General features: G+C 40.8%; 1 protein-coding gene across 8 annotated transcripts in view; it reads right to left on the bottom strand.

Moving 5' to 3' along the window:
• Positions 1 to 23,329, bottom strand: part of PHKA2 (phosphorylase kinase regulatory subunit alpha 2) — a 74,597-nt gene that overhangs the window by 46,593 nt on the left and 4,675 nt on the right. For all 8 annotated transcript variants that reach the window (XR_015723420.1, XM_087859969.1, XM_087859974.1 and 5 more), the window contains one exon: positions 1,952 to 2,110. Coding sequence is in view for 7 of the 8 variants with exons in the window: in XM_087859969.1 (XP_087716095.1) it covers positions 1,952 to 2,110 (159 nt within the window). In the remaining variant the exon portion in view is untranslated. The remainder of the gene's footprint in view (positions 1 to 1,951; positions 2,111 to 23,329) is intronic.

The following is a 23,329-nucleotide window of genomic DNA, read 5'->3' as shown; positions in this document are numbered from 1 at the left end:
CTCTTCTCTTGTAGAATGTACGTGGTCTGCAGCGGAGGAAAATAGTGGAAGGCCACAAAAGTTAATTACCAGAGAAAAATCTGGAATGAATCATTCTTCAGATCCTTCTCCCTCTAAAATCCTAGGATTCTAGAATACAATCTCACTCTAGGACATAAACTCTTCTGAGGCAGAAAATGTTACCTCATAATAAGGTATAACTAACATTGTTATAATTAACATTTCCCACAGTGTATAGCACAAATATCTGTCAAATGACTTCCCCTCAAATAAAGTTATTTTCCATTATGAAGAAGCACGGTGATTCCCAACTGGGGGTGACATTCCCATCCCCCAGGGGTGGAGGAACATCTGGAAATGTGGGGCTGGAGGCATTTTTATTGTCACCATGATGAAGGTGGGGCTTACCGGCATTTAGTGAGTTGGGCCCAGGGAGCCTAAGTGTCCTGCAATGTGTGGCACAGTCTTACACAACGAATAACTATACTTCCTACACCCCAAGGGCGATAGCAGCCCTGCTGAAGATCACGGGAAGATCCTGTGTTATCGTCCCTAATCAAGGGCAAGATCTCTCTTTAGTTATTAGCCACACTCGACACAACAATGTGGCCTGTTCGTGCCTCACTACTGTCAGTCATAGCACAACGGATCAGTCAGCTCCAGCCTGCATCAGAAAACGCTTACAGAGGAGAGGTACAGGGTATGTGCGTGTGTGCGTGTGTGTATAGAAAGGCAAGCTTTACTTTGGTTTTGTGTCAAAGGAGGACAGGAAGTTTGATGAACATCTACATTAAATTATTATGCGGCTAAAGAATGATTCACTTACATAATAACCATCCAACTTCTTGGAGGGGCACTCAGTGCTTGTGGTAAGCATATTTTAAAACTTCCTCTTGCCTTACCTCCAAGACTTGGTGATTTTATCAGTTTACACTCAGCATGTCTCGTCAAATCCAAACAGCGCTTCCCTTGCTCCCACAGACCGGCTTCCTCTGTTAGCTTCCCTGTTGCCGTCAAGGCTGCCTGCCGCTGCTGCCCACTTTGGTTGCTGTAACAAGCACTGACTGGGCTATGAGAACTCTCCCTGGACCTGATAACCCACTGGCTGTGAGGGTCAATGAAGAACATATGAATCAAACATAAATCCCCAAGGCTCTCATGCTAAGAGAACTACAGCGCTCTATGTCAATGCTCCCTACCTCAATGCTCTCACTCAAAACACTGTGAAAATACCTCCCGTGCTCAAGCGCACGTTATTTTCTGACATACTCAGTGATGGTCAATCTTTGCTTTGGTGAGTATGTCGGTTTCTGATTTTGGAAATCAAGAAAAGGACTTCATTGTGCCATACGGTAACACAGGCATGAATACTGGACACCACCAACGTGGTTCAAAATGAAAGGGGGACTGACTATAAATTCAACTGCTTTCGATAGTCAACTGACTGACTAGAGTCAACTGACTATAAATTCAAAAAAAACTGCCTTGGAGTGGTTCAGCCTAGACAGGAATTTCTAAGGGCAACTCCAAAAATGTCTTAAGCAGTAGCAATACTGTTTGGATAAATACCCTTTCAACATGACTACTCCAGACTACTACACTTTGGAACGTCTATTGCTGGTGTGCTGGTTTTTTAAAAACAATGACACTTTGTATATAAGTATATATAAAATTGACAGGGCACGTGTGAGAGAAACGTAGCTAGTTAGAAATTTGGATGCTCTCTTTTCCTTTTCAGAATAGTGTGATTTTGGTTGTTTTTTTAAGGAGGGGAGAAAAAAAAATCTCAAAGAGAACGACCAAGGAAACCACCTAAGTGCCTCCATAAAATACTCTATAGCAGAAACGGAGGCGATGCCTACACCAAACTGTTCTGTACAGCTACTTCCAGACTTTTCAGTTTAAGGAAAAGGCGCTGAGCAGCCCAGACGCGGCTGCCAGTCAGCATTACCTGCTCCAGCTCGTAGGCTTTGGCCTTGTCCTCGTCACGGTCGGCATTCTTGCGGTAGGCCATGCCCAGGCCCCACACGGCCAGAATGCTGTAGATGTTATCCCGCACCCAGGCATCCTTCTGCTCATGACTGGCCGACAGCAGCCCTGTGACAGGATTCTATTAGAGAAGAGACACAAAATGACTCAGCACCACCTTCACCCAGCTCTTGGCAAACGAATGCTCACCCTCAGGGGGCAAAATGAAGGCTGGGGTGAGGAGCAGAAATCGGAGTTCTAGTCCCTGCTCTGCCACCAACAGCATGATCTCAGGTGAGAAGGGACATCACTTTTCTGGGCTTTGGTTTCCTCATGCATATAATGGAAATATGAGACTAGAAAATCTCTAAGGAACCTTTTAACTCTGATGTTCTTATTCCTTTGCTTTCAAAACAGATCATACTGCTGTGACAAACAGAAGAAACAGCAAATGCAAAAAGCCGACAAGACTTTTACAAATCTGTGTACTGAAGGCTTTAGGTCTTCTTCTGCCTCCATGTTTCCGCACCAGTTGGTGAAGCACTGAACCTGGGAGCAAGACACCCGGATGAAAAGTCCCACTCCACCAGTCTAGCTCTGTGGGCCAGAGGAAGCCGCCTACCCTAACTGGGCCTCCACGGCCTTGTCTGTGATCCAGACACTTCATATGCCTGAAAAGAAGGCACTGAGCAAGAGAACATCGGGGGTCCTATTTAGCTACGATATTTAAAAGGGCAGCTGAGTCACTAAAAAGCCAGATGTTCACACCAAAAAAGTATACACAATATTCATAACAGCATTATTTATAATAACCCAAAAGTGGAAACAACCCAAATGCCCATCAATTGATGAATGAACAAAATGTGGTCTCTACAAACAATGAAATATTAGTCAGCAGTAAAAAGGAAAGAAGTATTAATATATGCTACAGCACACATGAGCCTTGCAAACACTATGCTAAGTAAAAAAAAAAACTGGTCACAGAGGACCACATATTGCATGATTCCGTTTATAAGAAATGTCCAGAACAGGCAAATCTGTAGAGATAGAAAGTAGATTAATGGTTGTCTAGGGCTGCGTTGGGGGTAGGATGGGAGGAAGTGGGGAGTGAGTAACTGTTAACAGGTTTCTTCCTTTCTGGGGGTGACCAAATTGTTCCAGAATTGATAGTGGTGACGATGCACAACTCTGGGAATATACTAAAAATCCTTACATTGTCTACTTTAAATAGATGAGTTACAAAAAAAAAAAAATAGATGAGTTACATGATAAGTAAATTGTATTCCAATAAAGCTATTTTTCTTAAAAGCCAGTGCTAATAAACTCTGTGCCTAGAAATAAAATGGGTAAGGTAGAAAAAGAGTCACATAAAGACAAAACCTTGTTGACTTTTCCTGAAAATACGCAAAGAAATATGTACCTAATAAAATACATCTAATAAAATACAGAGCCTTGCCAGCTTGAACAAAATTAATCAAAAGGGTACTTAATTATTTACAAGAAGGCTCATGAAAAAAGTTGGGTACTTTCAAAATGATACTGCCATGGATATTAGGTGAAAAAACCTTGGCATAGTTTCAAATGGTCCCACATAAGGAATTAAATATTTGACTTTCTCCTTTAACTAACCTATGCCCTCTTCAAAAACATCTAAAACTCAACTGATACTGCCCTCAGGGGCAACAGCATTCTGTATTTTGACACCGTTCCACAGCCAACAATTACAAATCAATCATTTTAAAGTCTAGAACTGAAGTCTAGAAATGGCTGAGTGAAGGTACAAGCCTTATTCCAACAGTGGACGACTGGAGTTTTTAAGGAAATCACTATGTACCAACAATGTCTAACATTAGCAACTCGAACTATTCTGAGGCCAGCTGGCTAATGATTCAAGGACAGCAACTCATCAGGAGATCAAGGGAAAGAAATCAGCCCCTTCCTGGCGTACCCATCAACTGTGAGTCCACTGAGACAAACAGTCTTCTAACGACACAGCAGTGACCGCTTACACACAGTGCCAAGTGTGGTTTGGATTATGAAATGTCACCGTCCTGTTAACTGAAACTTCCTTCTTTGATTGTTCAGTTTGGGCTTAACTGTTGAGGTGGATTAGTTTAGCCCCACCCAGAGCTAGAAGGTCTGAACCCCTCGTTCCACTACAGAGACACAGCCTAGGTGTTTTGGAGATCCCCACATTCAAAACTGCATACTCAAACCATGTTAACTTGGGGTGCTACTGCACTCAGTGACTAAGACTTACTGCTATGGACTGAATGTTTGTGTCTCCCCATATTCCTTTTATTTATTTTTATTTATTTTATTTATTTTTTTAGGTAGGCTCCATGCCCAGCATGAAGCCCAACTCACAACCCTGAGATCAAGACCTGATCCTGATTGGGCCACCGGGGCACCCCTGTCTCCCTCATATCCCTATGTTGAACTCTAATTCCCAATGTGATGTTATTTGAAGGTGGGGCCTTTGGGAGGCAATTAGGTCATGAGGGTAGAGCCCTCACGAAGGGGACCTAATGTCCTTATATGAGGAGGCCAGAATGATAGCTTGCTCTCTCTGTCCTGTGAGGCTGCAACAAGAAGCCGCCTATCTACAACCTGGAAGAGGGCCCTCACCAGAACCTGACCACGCTGGACCCCCGATTTGGACTTCCCAGCCTCCAGAACCATGAGAAATAAATCTCTGTTGCTTAAGACCCCAGTCTGTGGTATTTGTTATGGCAGCCCGAGCTAAGACTTGCTTCTCTCTTAAAGTCTATAAAAAACACTGTATTGTGCTGGAAGATGTGGGAGGTTCCATTCTGATGTAATTCAGAACAACTGAAACGAGCACAGCCTGGGAAACAGTGTGCCGCCATGGCTGGTCTGCAGGCCCTTCCTCTAAGCCCAAGCCAGTGGTCGTGCTTTGCGTGCCTCCCCTACCTGGGGGCGGCTTATGCTGCATGGCCAGCTCTCACTCGCTGTCTCCTGTGACCCCCCAGTAGGTCCATCTGTTTACAGCCCTGGGGCCTTTTACTTGCATTAGCTAATTAACTGCAGGGGGAACAAAAGGCCTTCTCTGCAGATGCAAATTCTACAAACTAAACAGAAACAAGCAAAGTACAGACAACAGGAGGAAAGTGGGTAGATCTGTTCAGGCTACGCCTATGGCCTCTGATAGGATCATTTTAACCATATGCTGCTTTCCAATCTTTTAAAAATCTAATTTAATTCTATGGATACCCACACATAACCTTCAGCGTACTGTGTTTAAGAGCACAGGTTCCAGAAACAGACCGCCTGTGTGAAAAGCTCTAGCATGATGGAGCTGACCTGCGGCAAATTACTTCCCTGTCTCCATCTGCCTAAAGGGGATTAGAGCAGTACCTAGAGGTCCTAGGGCTGTTTGTGAGAATTATAGGAGTAAATTCATCTCAAGCATTTTGGACTATGTCTAGCACACATTAGTGCTCAATAACTGCTAACTATAGTAATATTTTTTACCTATTTGAACAAATTTCATTCACCTTTTCACATAATTATTTTAGGAAATCAGACGGAGACAGTGGTTAGGGGAAGAATCGACAAGTTAGCTTAATGTAACCGTCATTAGTTTTGTTAGGGGAAGAAAAGGCCTGGTGCCTTCTTTTATTTTTACAGTAAATACTGCTAGTGAATATATTTATCCCATTGATATGTTTGAGACAAAAATCCTGGCAACTCTATACCCTCTCCACCCTCGGGTCCTTGCCTTTCCTCTTCTTTGGCCCTGAATTTTGCTCATTCAAATAAATCTTCCCTGTTTATTTTACTAAACCCTCCATGTACTTCCCCTGAAAAAACAAATATCACTGACAAATTCTGCAATAAGCGCCATTACCACTCGACAACCATTTCCCGAGGTGACAGGTGTGGGGCCATGAAGGAAGCGGATGGGGCAGACTGCAGACAACAGAGCTACCAGGAGAGCCACGAGGAGTCGATGGCAGTGTCCCAGTGAGGTCTTAGAGGAGATGGCACAGGCCAGAGCCAGGGGGCTCAGCACCCCTGCTGCAAGGGAACTGGCAATGACATCCTTAAACTCTAGAAGAAGAGGCCTGAGACAGAGGAGCCCAACATAAATTGTGTCTCACTAAGGGCAAGGGGCCAAGAGCTGGTAATTTTGTCATTCAGGTTCAGTCATTTGTCAGCCCCGCTTACCTTGTCTACCACTTCTCCACTTCTAATTTAGAGAAAGTGCCCTTTTCGGCTCCTGTTTATGAGAGAAAGGCCTAGAATAAATTGCACCCAGGGCTTGGCTTCTGTGCTGTGGTAACAAACACCACTAAAATCTTGGTGGCTTATACCAACGAACATTCATTTCTCCTCCACGCCTCGTGTCCAACCCTGGTCAGCTATGCTTCTGCTCTGTGTCGTCCTTCCCCTAGGAACCAGGCTACTGGAGCAGCCTATACCCACAACACTACCCAGCTCATGGCAAAGGAGAAAAAACACACAGCAAACCACAAGCTGCCTCTTCAGGCTCTAGCCAGAACTGACACATTACTTCTTCTCCTATCTCATCCGTGAAAGCAAGTCTCACGGCCATTTCTGAGTTCAACAAGGTAGAGATGTGAAATCCTCCCCTAAGGATGAGAAGCAATAACTGTGAGCAACTCTTATATGAACAATTATGCTGCCGTGATGATCTCACCCGCTAGCCACGATGGGCTGCCCCCCCCCCCACAGCCCATCCATAAGTGAATCTGAAGCAATCGGAGATTTATATGGTAATGAACCACTTGCATTTTGCTTTTTGGCTTATAAAAAGGTATCATATAAGATGAAATTCCTACTTTTTAGGATGGGGGCAAAGGAAAAAGGAATTGAGATACTAATCAGACAAAATAGACTTCATAGCAAAGAATATTACCAGGGATACAGAGAAATGTTATGAAAATGATACGGTCAGCTCACCATGAACACATGACAATCCTAAATGTGCCTGTACCTAAAAAGAAGCTAAGGGATACATACATAGCGGCTAGAATAGAGAGTCCAGAAATAGATACAAATATGACACATTGATTTTTGATAAAAGTCTAAAGACAAACAGGGAAAGGACCGCCTTTCTTTTTTTTTTTTGAATGATTTTATTTTTACATAATCTCTACACTCAACATGGGGCTCGAACTTACAACCCTGAGATCAAGAGTTGCATGCTCTACTGACTGAGCAAACCAGGTGCCCCGAAAGGAAAGCCTTTTTATAAATGGTGTTGGAACACAGAAATACAAAGGGTAAATAAGAGAATATTATGAAAAATTATATGCCAATAAATTGGATAACCAAGAAGAAATCAATAAATTCCTAGAAGCACACAACTTTCCAAAACTGAATCACACAAATGGAAAGATACACCATAATCATGGATTGGAAGAATTAAGTTAATTAAATTAATTGTTAAAATGCCCATACTACCTAAAGCAATCTACAGATTCAATGCAATCCCTATCCAAATACCAATAGCACTGGGGGTGCCTGGGGGGCTCAGTCGATTGAGCGTCCAGCTCGGTTTCGGCCCAGGTCACGATCTCATGTATCATGAGATTGAATCCGCATTGGGCTCCCTTCTCAGCAGGAAGTCTGCTTGAATATTCTCTCCCTCTGCCCTTACCCCACTTGTGCTCTCTCTTGCTCTCTCTCAAATAAATCTTTTTTAAAAATACCAATACCATTTTTCACAAAGCTAGAACAAAAAATCCTAAAATTTCTATAGCACCACAAAAAACCCCAAAGAGCCAAAGCAATCTTGAGAAAGAAGAACAAAGCTGGAGGTATCACAACCCCAGATTTCAAGATATACTATGAAGCTACAGTAATGAAAACAGTATGGTACTGGCACAAAAACAGACACATCAATATAACAGAATGGAGAATCCAGAAATAAACCCATGATTATATAGTCAATTAATCTACAACAAAGGAGACAAGGATATACAATGCAGAAAAGACAGTCTCTTCAATAAATGGTGCTGGGAAAACTGGACAGCTACATGCAAAAGAATAAAAGTGGGCCACTTTTTTACACCATACACAAAAACTAGCTTGAAATAGATTAAAGACTTACACACAAGACCTGAAACCATAAAACTCCTAAAATAAAACATAGTCTGTAATCACGTGGACACTGACCTTAGCAACATATTTATGGACAGGTCTCCTCAGGCAAGGGAAACAAAAACAAAAATGAACATTGGGACTACACCAAAATACAAAGCTTTTGCAGTGAAAGAAATCATCAAGAAAATAAAATGGCAACTTACTGAATGGGAGAACATATCTGCAAATAATGTATCCAATAAGGGGTTTATATCCAAAAGATATAAAGAATTTATACAACTCAATAACAAAAAAAGAAATAATCTGATTTAAAAATGGGCAGAAGATCTGAATAGACATTTTTCCAAAGAAGACATACAAATGGCCAACAGACACATGAAAAGATGCTCAACACCACTAATCACCAGGGAAATACAAATCAAAACCACAGTGAGATCACCTTACACCTGTTAGAATGGCTAGTATGAAAAAGACAAGAAATGACAAGTGTTCACAAGGATGTGGAGAAAAGGGAACACCTGTGCACCATTGGTGGGAATGTAAATTGGTGCAGCCACTGTGGAAAACAGTATTGAGGTTCTTCAAAAAATTAAAAATAGAAATACCCTATGATCCAGTAATTCCACTACTGGGTATTTACCCAAAGAAAATGAAAACACTTAATAAAAAAGGTATCTACACTTCCATGTTTACTGCAGCATTATCTACAACAGCCAAGACATGGACGCAATCCAAGTGTCCACTGATAAGTCAATGGATAAAGAAGATGTGGTGTACAGACGTACACTGGAATACTACTCACCTATAAAAAATGATACTGTGCCATTTGTGACAACATGGCTGGACCTAGAGGGTATTATGCTAAATGAAGGCAGAGAGAGAAAGACAAATACCATATGATTTCACTTATATGTGGAATCTAAAAAACAAAAATAGAAATAGATTCATAAATACAAACAACAAATTGGTGGTTGCCAGAGGGGCGGGGGCGGGGGTGGTGGGAGGATGAGTGAAACAGGTGGTGGGGATTAAGAGGTACAAACTTCCAGTTATAAAATAAATAAGTCACAGGGGTGAAAAATACAGCATAGGAAATACAGTCAGCAATATTGTAAAAAATGTTGTATGGCATCAGATGGTAACTACACTTATTGTGGTGAGCATTTTGTAATGTACATAATTGTTGAATCATTATACTGTACACCTGAAACTAACATAATATTGTATGTCAACAAATACTCAAATATGACAGCCACTCAAGGAAGGAATGAAAATAATAAAAAGATGTATTTTTTAAAATGTTAGGTGAGTAAACAAAAACAGTCACCCTTAGATGTCAAAATAGTTGTTAACATGGTTAACATGGTTATAAAACAAAGCAAATACCAAAAGTAATGAGTAAAATAAAAGATACATAATGGAAAAAAATTTAATAAATAATGTTGGAACAAGTGGACATCCATGTGCAAGAATATGAATCTCAATCTAAACCTCACACCTCATACAAAAGTTAACTTGAATCACAGATCTAAATGTTAAATGGAAATATACAAAACTTTTATAAGTAAACATAGAAGAAAAACCTTCATGACTTACAGTCAGGCAGAATTAGCTATGGAACTAAAAACACAATCCACAGAGGAAAAACTAATAAATTGGACTTTAGCAAAAGTAAAAACTTCTGCTCTGTGAAGGACAATGTTAAGAGATCAAAAGACAAGCTACAGACTAGGAGAAACTACTTGCAAGTTGCATACTCAACAAGAGAACTATATCCAGAATATATGGAGAACTCTCAAAACGCAACAGTAAGAAAACAAACAACCTAATTTAAAAATTGGTAAAAACAAACAAAAAAACTTGGACGTTTCGCCAAAGAGGATATATGATTGACAGATAAGTACATAAAAAGCTCAACATCATTAGATATTAAGTAAATGCATATTAAAACCACTATGAGATACCACTACACACCTACTAAGATGGCTAAAATTAAAAACACTGCCAATACTGAGTGTTGACAGAAACCCCATACATCGCTGGTGGGAATGCAAAATGGTGCTGCCACTCTAGAAAACAGTTTGACCATTTCTAATAAACTTGAACACTCATCCTACAACCCAGCAATCCTGCTCCTGAATATTTACCCCAGAGAAATAGAAAACTCTACACGCATGTTTAAGGCAGCTCAATTCTTAACTACCAAAAACTGCAAACTCGAATATCCTTCAATAGCAAATGGATAAACACACCATGATATGTCCTTATAATGAATACTACTCAGCAGCGAAAAAGAACAAACTCTTGACACACAGCAACCTGGATGAATCTCCTAGGCCTCCAGCTAAGTAAAAGAAGCCACTCTTAAAGGTTACATTCCACACGATTCCACTTACATGGCATTCTCCAAAAGACAAAGCTACAGTGATGGAGAACTCATCAGTGTTTTGCAGGGCTTAGGGGTGAGGAGAGGGTGTGACAGAGGGATAGCAGGAAGGAGATTTTGGGGGGTTGAAGGGGCTGCTTTGTATCTTGATTATGGTTATGGTTACATGACCCTACATGTTTTAAAATTCATGGAACTGTACACTAAATATATAAAAAAGGAAATGTGATTTCTAGCACATTCTTTTTAAAAAAAGTTTTACTGAGATATAATTCACATAACATACACTTTACCCATTTACCAGATACAATTCAATGGTTTTTGCTATAGTCACATACTAACAGAAACATCACAGTTAATTTTAGAATATTTTCATCACTCCCAAAAGAAACCCCACACCCACTAAAAGTCATTCCACATCTGTCCCTAACCCTCAATCCCCCAGGCCTAGGCAACCACTAATCTACTTTCTGTCCATATAGATTTGCCTGTTCTGGACATTTTGTATAAATGGACTCGTACCATATGTGATCTTTTATATGCCTGGCTTCTTTCAAGTAGCATGATGTGTCCAAGGTCTGTCAATGTCATAGATGTATCAGTACTTCATCCCTTCTTATTGCAAATAATATTCCATTGTATCGACAGAGTACATTTTGTGTTCCCACTCATTAGTTGATGAACATTTTGGTTGTTTCCACTTTAGGGATATTATAAATAATGCTGCTATGAACATTCATTCATAAGTTTTCGTATGGACGTGTGTTTTCAGTTCTCTTGGGTATATACCTAGGAGGGGAATTTCTGGGCTATATGGCAATTCGAAGTGCAATGTTTTGAGGAACTGCAAAACTTTTCCAAAGAGGCTACACCACTTTAAATTTCCACTGGCAATGTACGAGGGTTCCAATATCTCCACATCCTTGTTAAAATGTATCTGTTAAATGAAACAAGATGAAACCAGCGAGGGAGACAAAGCATAGGAGACTCTTAATCTCAGGAAACAAACTGAGGGTTGCTGGAGGGGAGAGGGGTGGGAGAATGGGGTAGCTGTGTGATGAACATTGGGGAGGGTATATGTTGTGGTGAGCGCTGTGTATTGTGTAAGACTGATGAATCACAGACCTGTACCCCTGAAACAAATACATTATATGTTAATAATAATAAAATTAATCTTTCTCATTGCATCGATCCTAGTAGGTGTGAAATGGTATCTCAATTGTGGTTTTGATCTGCATTTCCTTGACAGTTTGTGATTCGAGCATCTTTTCATGTGCTTATTGGTCATTCGTATATCACCTTTGGAGAAATGTCTACTCAGATCCTTTGCCAATTTTTAAATTGAGTTATTCATCTTTTAATATTGAATTTTAAGAGTTCTTTATGTATTCTTGAAACAAGTCTCAACATATATGTGATTTGCAATTTTCTCCCATTCTGTGGGTTGTCTTTTCACTTTAATGGTATGGTTTGCAGTGCAACAGCTACTTTTTTATAAAGCCCAATTTATCTATTTTTTTTTTCTTATGTTGCTTGTGCTCTTGTTATTGTACTAAGGAGTCTTTGCTTCCCCTACAGTCAGGAAGATTATTCCTGCATTTTCTTGTAAGGGTTTTGTAGTTTTAGCTCTTACACTTAGGTTTATGATCCATTTTGAGTTAATTTTTGTATATGGTACAAGGAAGGGGTTCCTTCATTGCTTTGCATGTGGATATCTAATTGTCCCAGTACCCTTTATTGAAAAGAGTATTCTTTCTCCATTTAACTGTCTGGCACCCTTGTAGAAAATCACCTGACCATAAATGTGGTGGTTTATTTCTAAACTCTCAATTCTGTTCCCTTTTGTTCCATTGATCTGTACGTCTACAGCCTCAGGCCAGCACCACACTATCTTCATTACTGTTAGCTTTCTAGTAAGTTTTGAAATCAGGAAGTGTGAGCCTTTCAACTTTGTTATTCTTTTTCAAGATTTTGGATCCCTTGTATTTCCAAACGAATTTTAGGATCAGCTTGTCAATTTATGCAAAAAAGCGCCTGAGATTTTGATAGAATTGCATTGAATCTGTAGATCAGTTTGGAGAGTACTGCCATCTCAATTATATTGTCTTCCAATCCATGAACATGGGATATCTTCCTGGAACAATCTTAAGAATTGTTCCTATGCTTTAAGCTTCCTAAGGGCAAAGTCTGTCTTTTTTGTTCACCTCTCTAACTAAAGGTCCTACTTAGATAAATAAATGAATGAATGTACAATAAAGATTATATTTTTACTGATTTATAGCCTAAAATATCTTTTCAAAGATAGTTAAGACTGTAGATATTATCTATTTATATACATTTGTATTATGCATAGCTAATGTAAGTAATTTTCCTCTTAAGAAAGCTTGTTTGATTATTACACACATTCTTCTGTTTAGTCTTTCTTTAGGAAACTGAAGAAGCAACTCAGCTATGCACAGCAGGAAATTTGGTAATGATTCAAACAGAAAGTAAAGCCTTATATTTGCTTTAAAAGTAGGAAAGTGGGTAAAATAGGGGAGCTCCTTCAAGCATAGGAAATAGCTTATTGCTAGACTCACAGATGAAATGGGTAAAACTAAGAATACTAACCTCACAGGATAGAGGTGAAGTTAAGGCGGCAGAAGTCAGGGCAGTGAATTTCAGTGGGGAAAGGGGTACAGTGGTGGAGGGTGACCAGAAAAATAGTATACTTGACTCCCTAGGGTGGTGTGTGTGTAGTTTAAAAAACATACTCAACATTTTAATTATCTACCCGAAAAATGAAAAAGATATAAGCTAAAGCCTTCATACAAACTCAAGAAAGAACACCTACACAATCTTCTTGGCTGGTGGCAGTACAAAGATGACTCTCAGAGCAAGCAGGAGATGGAGCAGATTTTAACAGTAGAGAGCAGAGATATTGAAATGGTGATATCCACTGCTCCTTAGAGGGTATGTGTGGGGAACAGGAATGGGAGGTAAGAGCTGCAAAGTGGATGCTGAGCCAATACTGGAACAGCAGAATGCTTACAGACTTGGACAGTAGGTCGAACCAAACTAGACAGAATTAAACAAGAATTTATTTATTAGGCTCATATGTTTAATAAATGTTTGCCGAACTAATTTTACTAGCCAACACTTCCACACATTTCAGTTGACTCAGTTCCCTTCACACATACACTCCCACCCCCAGGGCCACAACACATCTTTAAACAGAACTTTTCTCTTTTTTCCAAATCACCCCCTTCTCCCTAACCCCAGCAGCTATCCTGTGGCCCTGCCATATCTGGTCCCAACACTTAGGTACAAGAAATTTCAATTGTACAACACTGATTGCAAGGTGTGTGTGTGTGGTTTTTTTTTTTTAAGATTTATTTATTTATTTGAGGGGGGAGAAGGAGTGGGGGAGAGAGAAAGCACAAGCGTATAAGCAGGGGGTTGAAGCAGGGGAGAGGGAGAAGCAGACTCCCCACTGAGCAGGGAAACCATTGCAGGACCTGGGATCATGACCTGAGCCAAAGGTAGACACTTAACCGACCAAGCCACCCAGGCACCCAAAATATATATTTCTTAATATAAATGACATCACAACTATATTCTTTTGTGTCTGGCTTTTGCTCAGTGTTTTGGTTGTGAGATTCAGAATCCTGGGATCGAGCCCTGCATGGGGCTCTCTGCTCAGTAGGGAGTCTACTTCTCCCTCTCCTTCAGCCTCCTCCCCGCTGTTTATGCTCTGTCTCTCTCTCTCTGTCAAATAAATAAAATCTTTAAAAAAAAAAAAAATACGGGTTCCTTCCAATCCATCCTCCACAAAGGAAGCCTCAAGACTTCACTGCCCTGCTCAGAATTCTCAAATCCTATATAACAAAATCTGAGTCCTTAGATCACCTTACAAGGTTCAGCAGGTGCACATCCAGCCGCATCACCTGACACACACACCCTCCTCAGCCCCTGCCCCAAAACCTCAACTCGAGTTTCCTGCACAGGCTCTGCTCTCGCACTTTCGAGCCTGTGTGCCTGTAGTGCCCTCGTGGCAAATGCCTCTCCACACGCTTGCTCCTCTGTGAAGCTTCCCCTGGCTTCCTTTCTCCTATACTCCAGGATACAGAGGTCAGAGGCCTCCAGCTGACCCTTACCCTCCGTCCTTTCTCCTTTAGATTAAGAACACCTAAGTACACTCACTGCCTTGCTCAGCTCCCAGGGAGGAACGTACAACTCAATCGACCAAATGACATACCTACAAGATAGACTAGGACAAATGTTGAAAATAGAGGATTACTCACCATCACCTCCCTCCACCCCCATGTTGGTAAAGCAAAAAACAAAGTGGAAAATTCTATTATAAAAACTCCAAAAACTGGTTAAATTCATTTGTTGTGCTGAAATTTTATTCTAGCAGCTACCACTTAAAGTATTAAAGGGGATGGGGAAGGGCAATGCCTTGAACTTGAGTTGTTTTTTTTTTAAGATTTTATTTAGGGTGCCTGGGTGGCTCACTCGGTTGAGCATCTGCCTTCAGCTTGGGTCATGATCCCAGGGTCCTGGGATCAAGCCCCAAGTTGGGCTCCCAGCGCAGTGGGGAGCCTGCTTCTCCCTCTCATGCTCCCCCTGCTTGTGCTCTCTCGCTCTGTCAAATAAATAAATAAAATCTTAAAAAAAAGAAAAAAAAAAAGATCCCAGAACTCCAGGATCATGACCTAAGCCAAAGGCAGACACCTAACCGACTGAGCCACCCAGGCACCCCTAGCCTTTGTTTTAAAATGATTACACCTGGGGTGCCTGGCTGGCTCAGTCAGTACAGCATGACTCAATCTCCCAGTCGTGAGTTCAAGCCCCACATCAGGTGTGGAACCTACTTAAAATAAAAATTTTTTTAATGTTAAAAAAATTAAACAATTACATCTGTAATCTCAACTAGGGGCTATGTGAGTAACACTTTCTTTTTCCATTAGTTTAAAAGATAGGCTTTGTATTATTTGATATGTAACCCTTGGGCATTCAGAGAATGCTGTTGAAGACTTCAGCTCCAACATGCAGCAGCCTTACGTCTTTTACCTAAGCAGATCACAGGTGTACAACTTTCACTTTCGAATGATGTCTTTTGCTAAACTCCTGCTTATCCGATTTTCCCCCTCTGGATTTATAAATAATGCACAAATTACAAGGTGCCCTGGGCCTAGGTGTTTGCACCATCTCATATGACTGAAGGATGGCTTACAGCGAAATAAAGTGGGTCAGGAGGAAAGTACTGCAGGTATCCACTCCAGTCCAGCTGTGTTCCAGCTTCACCCCAGGACCCAGCGCTCACCTTTCACTTTTGAAACTTACAGAAACTATGTGGGCCCCTTAGCTACCATCAAACATACAAATGACTTCACCACTCTCTTAAGACTTATTTTATCTCTTTGCCTCTCTCGCCAATCCCTGTTGCAAGGTGGGGGATTACTGAGATGTTTGTCCTTAGCCTGGGGTTGTGAAAACCGACAGAACACAAATTCAGTGGGGTTGCTAGGATCCTCTGGCCAGCACCTCAAGTCTGAGGGATTACTGACAGCCGCACTAGTAATGTCTCCCCCAAACAGGAGAGCTGTGGGCATCACTATTTATTTTCAACTCTAAGACTGTCTTTTACTCTATTAGGTTCAGGGTCAGAGCACGGAAGGACCACACATGTCACTCCGAATCCGGACTGTCACTAGGAGATCTACTAAGAGTCCACCGATGGGCTTTGGTGGGGGTGGGGGTGGGGAGGGAGGTGAGACTCCTGGAATTTCGGTGTGAGCATTTTTCTCGGGAGACAATAAAACACTCAGCTTTCATCAAATTCTCAAATGGGTCTGTAACTCATTTGATTAAGAACCACTACTCTACGTGTATCTTACAAATATAAATTATGTTCTCCCTATCCACTGTAAGGCAGATGTGATATTGATTTCACTCTGTGACTTTTACTAATAGAGTGAAATCAACATCACATCTGCCTCACAGTATTTAAAGAAAGGGCTTATTAAAGTTTCACTATTTTAACAGACAAAAATACAAGTTTATTTGGTGTTCACAGCAATCTGGTGTATCTAAAGTATTTCTCTCCACTGCTCTGGCCTGTTTCCAACAAGACACAATGCTTATCACAGCGCTGTCAGCTCACCAGAAGGATGACCTTGTAAAAGGTCCCCTCAACTCTCTTGGCTGAATTCTTTAACTGTAAAAGGAAATGAGGTGACCTAACCAGACGATCTGTTGGATCCCTGCAAAACTTGAAACAATTCTAAATCTCTCCCTTGTATGGCTTATTACAGTCCTCTATTTGTAAGTAGAAGATTCAAGGACTTTTTTCATTCAATTACTCAAATGTTTCTATCTGGCACTAAAATATCTAAAAGCTGTCCTGAGACGGGCAGAGCAAAAGCCCTCCTCCTGGCACCTAAAAGAGTTGAAGTAGAAGGTGGCAAAAGGCAGGGCACTGAAGTGTATCAGGAAGGAAAAAATGTTATCATTTCAGCGCTTGCCTTCTCCAATCAACACACAGAGCAGACAACCATCTCTCAGCCACAAAAGGGCTCAGGGATCCTAAGGGGTCTGGGGACCACACTCCTGAGAACTGCTACACTACTTCAAAGCTGGAATGTATTTTTCCTGTCCATGCGTTTAAATCCTTACAAGTAGGTGTCTCCAAGCAAGGAAGAATATTATTTGGGGTGTTTTTAAAGTTCTATGCACTTCAGGACGCCTGGGTGGCTCAGTTGGTTAAGCGTCTGCCTTTGGCTCGGGTCATGATCTCAGGGTCCTGGGATCAAGCTCTGCGTAGGGCTCCCTGCTCAGTGGGGAGCCTGCTTCTCCCTCTTCCTCTGCCTCTCCCCTTGCTCGTGTGCTTTCTCTCTGTGTCAAATAAATAAATAAAATCTTTAAAATAAATAAATAAAATTCTACACATTTAGTAGCATACTGTACTTATTCTTCCATAACTTGCTTTTTTCTCTCAACGTTAAATTTCTGAGTGCTATCCAATTTGATACATGTAAGTCTAGGTCGCTCATTTTAACTGCTATATAGTATTCATTGTGTGATCAGATCTCTATTTGTCCATTCCCAAAGTGATGAACATTTCCATTGTTTCTAATTTTTCTCTTTTACAAACAAATGTCCTTGTACTTGTCTCCTTGGGTAATGGGTAAGAGCACATCATTAGTATATATAACTACATAGAAACCTCCTGGGTCAAACGGTACGCAGAGCTTCAGCTTCACCACTATCTCCCAATTGTTTTCCAAGGTGACTGTACCAGTTAATAGTCTGTAACTTACATTCTATGGCATAGACTACTAGCTAATCACTAATTGAATTTCATTTTCTTCTTAGACCTTCAGCTACACTACATTTCCCATCCTCCCTTGCAGTCAGATGTGACCATGTGTTTGAGTTCTAGCCAAAGGATGTAAATGAAAGTGAAGTACCCAATTTCCATGCCTGGGCCATAAAACTCTCCCATAAACAATCTTCTGTACTCTTTCCTGCTCCATCAGCTGGATGTCGACATCCAGGGTGATCTCAGAAGCTGCACACCGAAGATGGCAGAGCCACTGGTAGCCCAGATCCCTAGATGACACCTTTATTGACCTGGACCCACACACTGCTGTTGTAGGCGTGAGAAATAAACTTGTGTGTTTATTCAAGGAAATTTTGGACTTAGTTACAGCAGTTAGCCTTCTTAACTAATACCTCTTCCCATGAATAGTTTGTGAGATCTGCCTCTTTTCTACAACCTCGTCAACACTTAGAATTATGCTTTGAAACTGCTGCCCAGTTGTCAGTCTGAATTCATTGTTTTGATCTGCTTTACTTTCTCGGGTTACTAGTGAGGTTAAGCCATCATTTTACATGCTTATGAACTTCCTCATCTGTGGACTGCTTGTTTATATTGTAGAATACAATCACAGAAATATAACATATAAAATTACCATAAATGAGAAAGGGAGTCACCTAAAGGGAAACAATGAAGTAGGACACTTGGACTGAAACTGTTCCTTGGTTACCCTGGCACTTCTCTTTGCTATGAAGAGAAGCAATGAAAAGAGAATATTTACAAACCCAGAAGCTAAACAATGACATCACCTGCTATCTAATCAAACAGAAACAAACTCTCCAGTAAAATTGAAACTTAAATCCAATCAACTGTAAATGGGGTTTCTCCAAAGACTCTTAGGATTAAGCTTCTGTATTTGCCATTTATTTATCACCCCAAAACTTACTCTAAAAAGTAAGAACCTAGTTACAGGAGTTTGGGGTTTTCTATGGTATTTATTTCTCCAAATATTCTCTATCCTGCTCATTTTTTTTTTCAGGTCTTTTATGCGGGTCACAATTACAATGCAGAATAGAAGGAGTGATAGCGGCGACCCTTGAGGTCCCTGACTTTAAAGATACTGTTTCTGATCTTTTGACAATACATTAGTTATGTTTGTAGATTTTTTAAAAAAGATTTATTGATTTATTTGAGAGAGAGAGAGAGAGAGTCAGCGAGGGAGGGAGAGTCCCAAGCGGACCCCATGCTGAGCATGGAACCCCACAAGCGGCTCAATCTCACAACTCTGAGATCATGACCCAAGCCAAAACCAAGAGTCGGACGCTTAACTAACTGCAGCACCCAGGCACCCCGTTTGTAGATTTTTTTTTTAAACATTATCCTTTATCAAGGTAATGCAACTCCCTAGAATGCCTAGTTTGCTAAGAGGTGTTTTTAAAAAATCATTCTAGATGCTGAATTTTATCAAATGCTTTTCTACACCTATGGAGATGATCACACTATTTTCTCCTTTATTAACGTGATAAATTGCATTAGATTTTCTTATAGCAAATTTCCTTGTATTCCTGGGTAAACTCCATTTGATTATGATGCATTTTTTTAGACATTGCTGGATTCATTTTATTAGCATTTTACTTCATATTTCACATCAATATTCGTAAGTAAATTTCCTCCACAAATATTATTTCTCATTATATCTTGTTTGCCTATGGTTATCTTGGCCATATAAAAGCAGTTAAGAGTTATCCCTCTTTATCTTTTATCTGAAACAGTTTAAGATAAGGGTTATCTGTTAATCTTTTAAAACACCCCCCCCCCCACTCCACTGTATTCACTGGGCAAAGCCCCAGCTCTGGTTAAATCTGACTCTTTGCCAGCACGCCTGGGTGGCTCAGTCGTTGAGCGTCTGCCTTTGGCTTGGGTCATGATCCCGGTGTTCTGGGATGGAGCCCAGCATCCAGTTCCCTGCTCAGCAGGAAGCCTGCTTCTCCCTCTTCTGCTCCCACTCCCCCTGCTTGTGTTCCCTCTCGTGCTGCCTCTCTGTCAAATAAATAAATAAATCTTTTTAAAAAAATCTGACTCTTTGCCTACTCTGGGGGTGCACCTGTGCAGCTACCTGGGGCTGGAGAAAAACAGTCATGCTGATGGACCTCACTGGAAATTACTGGCCCCCAGTGCTGTCCAAGAATCATATTAGAAATCTTTGGTTTCGGGGCGCCTGGGTGGCACAGCGGTTAAGCGTCTGCCTTCGGCTCAGGGCGTGATCCCGGCGTTACGGGATCGAGCCCCACATCAGGCTCCTCCTCTATGAGCCTGCTTCTTCCTCTCCCACTCCCCCTGCTGTGTTCCCTCTCTCGCTGACTGTCTCTATCCTGTCGAATAAATAAATAAAATCTTAAAAAAAAAAAAAAAAAGAAATCTTTGGTTTCTTTTAGAAAGAAGGACTATTGTATACCACTCCTCTCTCTTTAAAACTCCAGTAACTCCTATCTGTACTCTCAGCTGATGACTGTGCCTTACGTTTCACTGAAAAAGTAGAAATAATCAAAAGAGAACATGGCGCCCATGTACCCAGCTTTCCTTCTCGTTTGGATGGATAAACTATCTGTGCTCCTCTTTAAAGTCACGTACCACATGCGTGCACGCTACACTCCATCCCTCTCACTCAAGGACTTCGCTCCAATGACTCTCACGCCGCCTCTCCTCAGTCTTCCTTGGCAGCTGCTCCTGATCTTCTGGATCTCTCCATTTTTTTAAAGCTCCTCTTTGAACATTATCTTTTCTCTGTCTACACTCACTCCTGTGATCTCATCCAGCCTCATGACCTTTTAAATACCACATATATACCAATATAACTCCCAGATTTTTCTCTCCAGCTCAGACCTCTCCCTTACTTCAAGACTCATATATTCAATTGCCTACTTACCGTTTCTACTTGGATGCCTCATGGGCACCTCAAACTTAATAAAAACTCCTTATCTTTCTCCCCAAATTTGTTCCTCCACAATCTTCCCCATCTCAGCAAATGGCAATTCCATCCTACCAGGTGCTCAAGCCAAAATCCTGGAGTCATTCTTGACTTCTCTTTTTTCCACACACCTTATACCCAATCCACCAGTAAATCCTGTTGTCCCTACAAAACTTCCCCCGAATTCCACCACTCCCAGCAGTGTCCACTGCAACCACCCTTGTCTGAGCCACCAAGCTCTCGCTGCAGAAGCTTCCTAATTGGTCACCCCGCGTTGCTTCGTGACCCCTTACAGACAAAATTCTATGCAGCTGATGGAGTGATTCTTTTCCAACATTATTCAGATGTCACTCATTTGCTCAAAACCCTTCCATGGCTTCCCTTCCCACTGAGAATAAAAGCCAAATTCCTTCACCTTCGAAGATGAATGAGTAAATAAACCTCTGAATGTTCCTTGTTCCTTGTCTGTAAACCCACCTTGGACTAAGATTTTTTTGTGACTCAGTCTATTTCTTCAATAGTTACAGGTCGAATTAGGATTTAATTTTTTCTTAACACTGCTAACATTAATCTAGAAAACTGTCCAGTTAACATTTCCAAATGTACTGCCAAAAAGTACTGATGGTATTTTTCCATTTTCTCCTAATATTGTTTATTTGTCCCTCCTCCCCGGCTCCCATCAGCCCTTCCAGAAGTTTACCTATTTGTTAGTCTTTTCTAAAAAACAGCTTTTGGGGCACCTGGGTGGCTCAGTCGGTTGGTCAGCTGCCTTCAGCTTGGGTCATGATCGCAGAAACCTGGGATTGGGACCCACATTGGGCTCCCTGCTCAGCAGGGAGTCTGCTTCTCCCTCTACCCCTCCCCCTGCTCATACTCACGCTTGCTCTCTCAAATAAGTAAATAAAATCTTTAAAAATAAATAAATAACAGCTTTTGGTTTTGTCAATCCTTATTGTGCTATCTTATGCTAATTTTTGCTCCTGTATTATTTCCTTTCTTCTGTTTTCTTGGCTACACTCTTACCCTTTTCTCAATGAGTTCATTAATTTTCAAATCTTTCTTCTTTTCTAATATTTATTTCAGAATATAAATTTCAAATCCCACTTTAGCTGCAGCTCATTTGTATTTGGAATGCTTGTGTTGTCATTCGGTTCTAGATATTTCATAATTTCCACTGTAATTTCTTCTTAGAGATACACACACATCCATGACATATATATCCATGATCTATTTAGATGTATTTAGAAGTGGGCTTAGTAAGATTCCAAACATACTTGGAGGAGATTTAGCAGCTGTTTGTTATTGCTAACTTTCTTGCATTTTGGCAAAAACTCCAGTGTTCATAAAGTTGATTCTTCAGTATTTTTGAGACTTTCTTTATACCCTAATTTGTCATCAATTTTTGAAAGACTTTGCAAGGTTGAAACAAATACGTATTTTCTATTGGTGGGGTGCACAGTTCTATGTATGTACACTTGATTGAGTTTGTTTCTTACGGTGCTCAAATTTTCTATGTCCTAATTATTTCTCTGCTTAATCTATTAGTATCTTAGGGGAGTACAAAAGTTCTTAGTATGATTATGGATTTGTTAACTTCTACAGTTAGGTCAAATTTTGCTTCATACATTTGGAAACTGTTGTACTCTGCTGATTTAAAATTGCTTTATTTGTTTGGTGAATTATCCTTTTATCATTTAGTAATAACATTTTTTTATCCGTAATAATGAATTTTTTTTTAATTTCAAGATCTAAAAAAATTTTTTAAATAAATAAACTTCAAGATCTACTGCTTGACATTAGTATGCTCACACCAATTTCTTCTTGCTCAGAATCTGCCTATATATCTTGTCTAACTAAACTACTTTCAACCTTTGGGGGCGCCTGGGTGGCTCAGCCAGTTAACTGTCCAACTCCTGATTTCCGCCCAGGTCATGATCTCAGGGTGGTGAGATCGAGCCCCACCACAGGCTCCACACTCAGTGGGGAGTCTGCGTGGGATTCTCTCCCTCAGCCCCGACCCCTGCTTGCTCGCTCGCTCTCTAAATAAATAAATAAATCTTTAAAAAAAAATAAACTACTTCCAACCTTTGAGTATTCTGTTTAAGGTTGTATCTCTCGCTTAAAAGAAAAAAAAAGAGAGAGAGAGAGAGAGAGAGATTGAGCCTGATGCAGGGCTCAATTTCACGACCCAGAGATTATGATCTGAGCTGAAACCAAGACTCCACTGCTTAACCAACTGAGCCACTCAGCTGGCCCAGGTTGTGTCTCTTATCAACCACATATATCTTAGGGTGTCTGGGTGGCTCAGTTGGTTAAGTGTCAGCCTTTGGCTCAGGTCATGATCTCAGGGTCCTGGGATGGAGCCCCATGTCCGGCTCCCTGCTCAGTGGAGAGTGGGCTTCTCCCTCTCCTTCTGCCCCCACTCGTGCACAAGCTCTCTAACAATTAAAATTTATAAAAACCACATAGCTTTTAAAAATGTTTTTAATAATTTCTATTACCTGGCTAATTTAAGCATTTACATTTATTGTGATTACTAACATAAATGGACTTATTTGCATCTCCTTGTTGTACCCTTTGCTTACTTTTTTTTTTTTCCCTCTCTCCCTAA

This window comes from Ursus americanus, chromosome X (assembly GCF_024610735.1).
Source record: "Ursus americanus isolate L20-20 chromosome X, mUrsAme1.1.p, whole genome shotgun sequence".
In the NCBI taxonomy this organism is placed as follows: Eukaryota; Metazoa; Chordata; class Mammalia; order Carnivora; family Ursidae; genus Ursus; species Ursus americanus.
This window is presented reverse-complemented; position numbering and strand designations above follow the sequence as displayed.